We start from the raw sequence: 9,597 nt of genomic DNA, 5'->3' as shown, positions 1-9,597 counted from the left end.
ACTGCACCTCTCCTATGGGGCCCACTGCATGTCTGCTAGGGGCTCACTGCATCTCTCCCTGGGGGCTCACTGCATCTCTCCCTGGGGGCTCACTGCATCTCTCCCTGGGGGCTCACTGCATCTCTCCCTGGGGGCTCACTGCATGTCTGCTAGGGGCTCACTGCATCTCTCCCTGGGGGCTCACTGCACCTCTCATAGGGCCTCACTGTATGTCTCCTAGGGGCTCACTTCATCTCTCCCCGGGGGCTCACTGCATCTCTCCCCGTTGGCTCACTGCATCTCCCCGGGGGCTCGCTGCGTCTCTCCCCAGGGGGGCCCCGCTGCGTCTCTCCCCCGGTGCTCACCTGTGTCCCCCCCCTGCAGGTGATCGTCTACGTGGAGGACGCCAACGACGAGGCGCCCGTCTTCACCCAGCAGCAGTACAACCGGCTGGGCCTGAGGGAGACGGCCGGCATCGGCACCTCCGTCATCGTGGTGCGTGCCACCGACCCCGACACTGGTGGGTGGTGCGGTTCACTCGAGTCGACCTGGGGTTCCCGACCCTTGACTTTAGGGGGGCCATCTCATGTTAAAACTGTCAAAAATGTAGGAATACACACGCAGTGGCTAAGCAAAGAGTGCCAGTACGCCCCCTTTGTACTGAATTATAACTTCATGAGGCTGTGGCCAGTTGGAAGCAGTGGAACGATGAACTCAGCAACGCTGCATGTGCTCCACAAATGAATCCAAAACATCAAACATCAAAATCAATACCTACGATGGAACGCACAAAGCGACGGGATTTTTTTAATAATAACAAGCATGCAACCCTAATAAAACTCTTGGCTGAGCAACAAACAATATTTATAATATTTTTATTTTGAATATACTATTGAATTAGTTGTATTATTGTACTAGTTGTATTATTGTCACAGGGGATGTTATCCCCTGTGTCCCACCTGCACTACCCTCACAGGCCACCAGTGGTAGTTGTACGTACCACAGGTTGAAAACCCTGGTAGAGCATGGCATTCACACACAACCACCACCACAGGAAATGTATTGAACACTGAGAAGTCGGATACAGGTGTCCATCAAACGGCATGTACAATATAGAAGTTGTGGCCTTTTGATCCACTACAAGGATTACTGCCTATGATCATCCATTCACTCAATTCATCCTTCATTTATTCAAGACAAAAATGCACATTTAAAAGTGACATTCTTAACTTTTACATACAAATAGAAAAATGAATAGGGACAAAAAATCCCCTGAATAAACGAAATGTAAATTATTATTGACAGTTATTTTCGTCAAAGGGAACAGGACTAAACTGTTGTGATGACGAGTCAGGAGCCGTCCAGTGTGTCTGCAGCATACAGATAACACTGTTGGGTTCATGTCTGGCCAGGCCCCAGACCAGCCCCAGGACTCTGGCCTCACCCTGCCCCACGCCCCTTTCAGCTGCACTCAGATCAATTCCTGATCCTCCAAAGGTTGTTGTTGAAACACAGCTGCTTTACGCAGCCTCTCGTCTCGTGGGACGGGGAAGAAGAACAGAATATGTTATAATAACTTCTGCTCGGCCACTTCTTTTATTCACTTCCCCTTAATGAGAGCTGTTGCGTCAACAGCGTGTGGCCACACGGCTGTGGTTCTTTAAATGCCTGGACTTCCCTGTTTCCCAGAAGAGCTCCTGGTCAAAGTGGGACTGGCTTGGGGATGAGTCCTCGAAGACGTCACTAGAATACGTTGACGTCATCGTTCATCAATGCGCTGACGTTCACCTGTTTGTTCAACTGATACACGACTAATGCGGACATCTGGTCCATGTTCTAACGCCGCTCTTCAGTCTTGTAACATGTTTTGTACTGGCAGTACATAAAATGGGTGTAATAAGTCAGTATGTCAGTATGATATAACATGTAACAACATCTGTTAAATGTTATTATGTACTGGACACTCACTGAAACACACCCAGAGGGGTCTGTATGTAATAACATGTAAAATACATATAACAAGCATCTATTACATGTTATTATACCACGGTCTGCGGGAATACTCGATTCTGATTGGATGCAGGGTGTGCATTAACTCCTGATATACGGACACCTGGACAAGTAGTTCCGTCAAATTGTCTGTTTACCGTTCTCAATTAATGCGCTAGCTGGCGTATCGTCTCTAAAATAGTAGTAACCATAGCAACGGGAAACAAAACAAAGCTCAGCGGACTATAATACCTCCCGCTACCTCCCGTTCTAAAGTCGTAGCTATGGCCCGTCCTAATTACTGGAGGAGTGAACAACGTTTCCGTTGCATGAGAACCCAACGGGCGTGTAATGGTGGTTCCGGGTATTAGTCAGACCCTCAGGCGTAACCAGGCAAACAAATGTATGTTTTGTGGAAAAGTTTATATTCGGATTGTAAAACGCATGAAAATATAAATTAATGGTCTTAATTTGGTCACCGTTGGTAAGTGACCGTGGTATAAGCGGGATAATGCCCTTCGAGGTGTCCATTATCAGGAATTAATGGACTTCGCGGAGGCAACCGTCCTCCGCTTCGCGTCGGACGGTTCACGCCTCCACGTCGTCCATTAATTCCTGATAATGGACACCTCGTCGGGCATTATCCCTTACTTACGTACTGGCCACCCCTGGAAACACACTGATGAGTGATCATGAGCATATAATAGAATATTGTATTTTCTGTCACTACATACTGATGTGGTTTCTCCCTGTGTGTCTAGTGTAGCAGCGAGAGGCCGCAACCTGTCTCACCCCTGTTCTTCGTGTCTCACCCCTGTTCTTCGTGTCTCCCCCCTGTTCCTCCCCCCCCCCCCCCCCCCCCCCCCCCCCCCCCCCCCCATACAGGTGACGGTGGCTCCGTGGCCTACGCCATCGTGTCGGGCTCGGACCGCAAGTTCGAGGTGGACGTGAGCACGGGGCTGGTGACCACGGTGGACCACCTGGACTACGAGACCAAGACGTCGTACCTGATGAATGTGTCGGCCACCGACCAGGCCCCGCCCTTCCACCTGGGCTTCTGCAGCGTGTACGTCACGCTGCTCAACGAGCTGGACGAGGCCGTGGCCTTCTTCGCCGCCGGCTACGAGGCGGCGCTGGTGGAGAACATCGCCACGGGAACAGAGGTGGCGCAGGTGCGGGCGCAGTCGGCTGACAACCTGAACCAGCTCACGTACCGCTTCGACCCGGACACCTCGCCGGCCGCGCTCGCCCTCTTCAGGATCGACGGCGTCACGGTGAGGTGCACGCGTGTGTGCGTGTGTGTGCGTGTGTGTGTGTGTGTGTTTGTGTGTGTCAGGTGTGTGTATGTGTGTGTGCATGTGTCTGCATGTGTGTGTATGTGTGTGTGCTTGTGTGTGACTGTGAACTCCGGTCCCGTGGGACCTTAGACGCATTTTAGGATGTGCTTCTTTTCGGTTTTATGTGATGAAACACAACTTTCAATCACCTGATCAAATTAAAAGAAGCAATGTATGAAGTGATGCAGAAGTGATATAAAGGTGATGTAAGCCCTGTCTTGTCTGTCGTCTTTACTGAACCCTGGTCAGGGTCACGGGGCTGGAGCCTACACCAGCTGAGACCGCTAGACACCAGTACAAAGCAGCAACTCACACGTATACGCACAGACACACACACACACATACACAGAAACACACACACACACACAGACACACAGAGACACACACACACACACACAGACACGCACACAATCGAGGCTTGCGTAAAATAACATAGAAAGAATAACATGATGAATCTAAGCAAGACAACGTAAGTCAAGGTGCTTCCTGGATGAGTTTAGTATATATTGTCCTGTGTGTGTGTGTGTGTGTGTGTGTGTGTGTGTGTGTGTGTGTGTGTGTGTGTGTGTGTGTGTGTGTGTGTGTGTGTGTGTGTGTGTGTGTGTGTGTGTGTTCAGGGTCGTATCACAGTGAAGGGGTTGCTGGATAGAGAGATGGGTGACCTCTACACCCTGACTGTGGTGGCGGACAATGGAGGACCCAGAGAGGACTCCACCGTGGTACGCCATTTTGTCTTGATTTTGTTTTTCCGTCTCATTTATTTAATTCCCTCCCCACGTCCGCACAGACCACCTAAACATTGTCTGTGTTTTCCTGTTCTGTTGTAGAGGAGCTAATGGCCTTCCTTTCTTTCTCCATTGCTACCCTTTCCTCGGGAACTGCAGAAGGTAAGGTTTGCTTGATGTATCGCTTGTGACAAAAGACAGAGAACATCATGAACCCCTGCTCCAGTTTGTAATCCCACTTAGAACTAGAATCGGTGGTGAGTACGCCAGCTTGTGCTATTGACCGAGCCCTTACATATTTCATCGTTCCCAACGGTTCATATCCATGCCCGCAGCCAGCTATGAGGCCATTATTAATAACCTACATTTTTCTAGAGATAAAAGGAAAATTTGAAACTAAATGCAACTGTATACAAAATCAGCTGGTTGAGAAGTTCTCTAGATGAGTGAATGCTCAATTCAGGTGAGCCTTGTGACTTTGTGTCCGCCGTGTGTGAAATCTGTTGGTGTGTAGGGCAGTTTAGCATAACCCCCCCCTACACACACCTCCCCCAAACATAACTGAACCCCCACAACTGAAGCCGCAACTCCCCCCCCCCCCCACCATTTCCACTCTCCGGCTACGGCCCTGTTCCAACCAGGTGTCCATCACCATCCTGGATGAGAATGACAACCGGCCAGAGTTTGACATCACGTCGGACACGTCGGTGAGCATCCTGGAGAACACCCCCATCGGAGTGAAGGTGGCCACGGTCCTGGGGAGGGACAAGGACGCTGCGGCCAACGGGATGGTGAGAGAAAGGACATGTGAACACTAACATGTACAACAGTGTTGAATACTGGATCCTGATTGGTCGTTAACATTCCGAGAGATTCTTTTTTCATAACAGGGCACCTCTGCCTTGTAAACAGTTTTCGATTCAAGGCGCTAAGATTTAACATGGCCAACGGTTGTCCAATAAAATGGCCGCTGGGACCATGCAAAAACAATACGCTCAAAGTTTATGCTCGACATGCAGACGTTTATTACCCTGGTTGTTAATTCTTACACACTGTGCTAAAAGGAGACGGTGTAATTGTTTTCCCCTCATTGTTGACGCCGTAGTTTCATTACCCTCAGAGCAACAATGTGTTTCTCTTTCGGCAGTATTATATTATGCATTATATATTATATAGATAATAATGTATTTATAAGTATCCCATCAGGGTTGCAACATTGTAGTCCCTATCAGCTCCATTGAAGATGTCTGCCACATGACTATATTCCAATTCAACACATACATTCCCTTTAAACGTGCATTACTTTTACACAAGACCCATATTTACCAACTCACCATGAAACGTATAAATCAGTAATGTTAAGGTGTACTAGGCAGGTAGTCAACACAGTTATTTGTCCACTTATTTCTTTCCTTGTGGCCATTGTTTCCTCTCTCTCTGCCTCCTGGCTATCACTGCCCTCTGTCTCACTCGTCTTTGGCCTTTCTATCCCTCTGCCAATGACTGTTATTTTGTCCTCTCTCTCTCTCTCTCTCTCTCTCTCTCTCTCTCTCTCTCTCTCTCTCTCTCTCTCTCTCTCTCTCTCTCTCTCTCACCAACACATACACCAGGTGAACTTCACCCTGGTGGCGGGGAACATGCAGGACGTGTTTGAGATCCGGACGGTGAACCACACCTACGGGGAGGTCTACGTCAACTCCCCGCTGGACCGCGAGTCTGTGGACCGCTACCTGCTCAAGGTCAGCACGCAGACAGGCAGGCCGACAGACAGACAGACAGACAGGCAGACAGCGAAAGAGACGGACAGACAAATAGATACTAGATAACCAGAGAGACAGATAACCACACATAAAGACAGACAGAAAAATAACCACACAGACAGACAGATACCCAGACAAACTGATATTCAGAGACGCAGAAAGACAGGCAGACAGGCAGACTGGAAGAGGCTTTCGAAGCTTTTCAATAAGAGCTTCTTTTTTTTGTACAATGTAACCTTTACAGACACTTTTTTTAAATTATCTTCTGCCGGCTGAGTTTGTGTTCGCCAATTATGCTCTCAAGGATCCCTGCCTCCAGCAACATGATTGGTCAAAACAAACATGAAGCCAAGGAATGGGAAGTGATCCACCAAACCAGAACTTGTCTGCGTCCAACCATACTGACAGACAATCAGAAAGACAGGTAACCAGACAGACAACAGAAAGTCAGGGAACCAGACAGACCGACAATCACACCGGGTAGGTGATCAGACAGACAGACAATAAGACAGACTGGTGTCCAGACAATCAGACAGACAGGTGACCAGAAAGACAGGTATCCATACAGACAGGCAATCAGAAAGACAGACAGAATGACACAAAAGATAGACATGCAGTCAGGCAGATTACAAGACAAACAGGCAGCCAGTCCGAACAGTAAGCCGTCCAGGGCCGTCCGGAGACCCTGAGCCCTGTTGTTGTGACAGGTGCGGGCCATGGACAACGGCGCCCCCCCCAGGTTCACGGACCACTCCCTCACCGTCAACATCCTGGACGTCAACGACAACGCGCCCGTGGTGGAGAGCCGGCGGGGCTACAACGTCAGCGTCAGCGAGGTGGGGGCCCCCCGACCCTCGGGGGACGGGCATATGGTTTAGGTTGTTCTGGAGTCAACTGGACTTTCAACGGCGCTTCGCCTCCATTTTGTGTGTGTGTGTGTGTGTGTGTGTGTGTGTGTGTGTGTGTGTGTGTGTGTGTGTGTGTGTGTGTGTGTGTGTGTGTGTGTGCGCTTCTCCCTTACTCGCATAAAAAAAACCTCAAAACAGTCTGGCACTTAAGAGTAGTACTTAGTTGTGTAGTTTCTTATCCTATTTATCTCTGTTGTAAACAGGGAATGGATTAACCTAGCGCTTGTTGGTGCTTGTCACTTGGCTCTATGAACATCCTTACTGTACCGACAGTTATATATTGTTTCTCTTCTGACAAATGTACTTATTGTAAGTCGCTTTGGATAAAAGCGTCTGCCTAGTGCCCTGATTGTCAATGTAAGTGTGTGTGTGTGTGTGTGTGTGTGTGTGTGTGTGTGTGTGTGTGTGTGTGTGTGTGTGTGTGTGTGTGTGTGTGTGTGTGTGTGTGTGTGCGTGCGTGCCTGCGTGACTGCGCGTGTGTGTACCTCATAGAACGTGGGCGGGGGCACCTCTGTCCTGCGCGTGGTCGCCACGGACCGCGACATCGGCCCCAACGCCATGCTGTTCTACTACATCACCGCCGGCAACCAGGACCTCACCTTCCGCATGGACCGCATGACGGGCGAGATGGTGACGCGCCCGGCCCCCCCCGACCGCGAGCACCAGCAGGAGTACCGGCTGGTCGTCACTGTGGAGGACGACGGCGAGCCCCCGCTGTCGGTGAGCGGGCCAGCCTCCCCCTTACCCACCACACCCCCACACCCCCACACCCCTTCCTACGCACTTATTGCATGTTTGTATGTCCTGGCACTTAATGTACACTCTTATTGTATGTTTGTATGTCCTGGCACTTAATGTACGTTCTTATCGTTTGTTTGGAGGTCCTGGCACTTAATGTACGCTCTTATTGTATGTTTGTAGGTCCTGGCACTTAATGTACGCTCTTATTGTATGTTTGTAGGTCCTGGCAATTAATGTACGCTCTTATTGTGTGTTTGTAGGTCCTGGCACTTGATGTACGCTCTTATTGTATGTTATACGTCCTTGCACTTACAAATAGTACTTGGCATTGTATAGTATCTTATCCTAGCTATCTTTGCCGTATACAGGAAATGGGTTAACCTAGTGATGGTAAAGGCTCGGTACTTGGTCCTATGAACATCCTTACTGTTCGGACAGATACTGTTGTTTCTCTTTCTTCTGACGAATGTACTACTTGTAAGTCGCCTTGGATAAAAGCGTCTGCTAATTGCCCTAACTGTTAATGTAAATGGTCTGCATCCCAGTATAAACAGTGTGTATGCCTCATTATATAGGCTCTCAAGGCTTGCAGACCCAGGCTGTCTGGGATGATGGATTGTATTTCAGTTGAAAGATGCGACTGGGAGAGGACCAATTGTTGGAGAAGCTCAAATAATACATGGTTTGACCCCTGACCCCTGTTTGATCCCCTGGAGTAGAGGGAACTTAGAAGAGGTTTGTGTGAGTGCGGGGGTGTGTGTGTGTGTGTGCATGTGGCTGCTATAGACTGGTGTCTAGCGTGTGTAGCTTGTGTTGAGTTATCACTTCTCACTTATCCAAACACAAAGATGCTTCTTTCAATTGGATCAGCTGAGTTTAATCAGGATAGTTTACGGCAATAACAGGTCCTAGCTTCATGTACACGTCATGTACATGGACTATTTCTTTTTCAACGTTTTCTAAAGAGAGTGGTTGCTTTAAAAAATGTGCATTCCTCAAAGTTCAAACAATTATAAACAGTTAAACCATGACTGCAATCAGTTTCCATGTTATACACTTCATTATCTATATAAATGTAGAACATAGACACGTTATGAAATGGGTTGTACTGTGTTGTGATTGTTCCCCCCACGACTAGAGCCATCTGCTGGCCACAAGGAGTACTGCAGGTACTTCTGTCAACAACCAGCTGCTTCATTAGGTGGATTCTCCCTGAATTAACATATAGACAGCTGCTTATCTGCCCCCTCAGGTCTGGACACACATATTTCTCAGCCCCCTCCGAAAACCAGAGACATGTGGCAAACGTTTTGACCTTAAGCTGCACTTGCATCATCCACCTCTTAGGATCAACACCTGTGCGGTACCAGTGTGAGACTCACTCTGTTGCTCCTCAGCCCGCAACGACAGGATGCCCTGCTGCGTCAACAGGAAAACCACACCAGAGCCAAATGTGCAAGAAAAGGGAAGAATGCAGCAACTTCCTGCAAAGATGGCAGCAGTGTTCACCAGAGTGAGCTGATGACTCTACAGCTGACGGATGAGTGGTGGGGAGGGAGAGAGGGGGGGAGAGAAAGAGAGAGAGAGAGAGGGAGAGAGAAAGAGCGAGAGAGGGGGAGAGAGAGAGAGAGAGAGAGAGAGAGAGCGAGACAGACAGACAGACAGACAGACAGACAGACAGACAGACAGACAGACAGACAGACAGAGGGCCATGCAGGGGGGTTGGGGGGGGTTTGTGTTGGTGCAGACCCCACAGGAGACACAGAGCAGGATCTGCGCATGAGAGAGCTGAGCGATGGCGGTCGTTTAAAGGGAGGAGGGACAGCCCCCGGTCGGCCGCGCCCCCGACTCCCCTCTTCTCCCCGCGATTTATCTTCCCTATCGTACATAAAAAACAAGAGGCAGAAAATTGTTTCAACATTTTCCTTCCCCTCAATGCCAACGTCCCCCTGGCGCGGCCCATCTTAGGGCACAGGACCGGAACAACCTTGTTACAGAGCTAATGGCTCCCAGGCCGACCCCAGCTGCCCGGCCTTGTGTAGTGATGGCTTTGGACACCAGCCAGGGGAGAAGTGAAGTGGCATTTATGAGCAGAGACAGACCGCTGAGGGACAAGAACTCCTTTTTTATTATCAGAGAAGTACAGGGATATATGATG

At 49.4% G+C, this 9,597-nt stretch overlaps 1 protein-coding gene across 2 annotated transcripts in view; it reads left to right on the top strand.

The window, feature by feature from the left end:
• The window catches only part of cdh23 (cadherin-related 23), a 182,591-nt gene that overhangs the window by 132,760 nt on the left and 40,234 nt on the right, over positions 1-9,597 (top strand). The window contains exons 30-37 of one of the 2 annotated variants that reach the window (XM_030378309.1): positions 364-499; positions 2,854-3,242; positions 3,923-4,024; positions 4,190-4,192; positions 4,672-4,821; positions 5,641-5,769; positions 6,498-6,626; positions 7,191-7,418. In XM_030378309.1, coding sequence (XP_030234169.1) covers positions 364-499; positions 2,854-3,242; positions 3,923-4,024; positions 4,190-4,192; positions 4,672-4,821; positions 5,641-5,769; positions 6,498-6,626; positions 7,191-7,418 — 1,266 coding nt within the window. Of the gene's footprint in view, positions 1-363; positions 500-2,853; positions 3,243-3,922; positions 4,025-4,189; positions 4,193-4,671; positions 4,822-5,640; positions 5,770-6,497; positions 6,627-7,190; positions 7,419-9,597 lie in introns of those variants that run through there. The other variant, XM_030378307.1, reaches the window with a different exon arrangement.

The sequence above is a fragment of the Gadus morhua genome, chromosome 15 (assembly GCF_902167405.1).
Source record: "Gadus morhua chromosome 15, gadMor3.0, whole genome shotgun sequence".
NCBI lineage: Eukaryota > Metazoa > Chordata > Actinopteri > Gadiformes > Gadidae > Gadus > Gadus morhua.
Note: the sequence above shows the minus strand (reverse complement) of the source record. Positions and strands in the feature narration are given on the sequence as shown.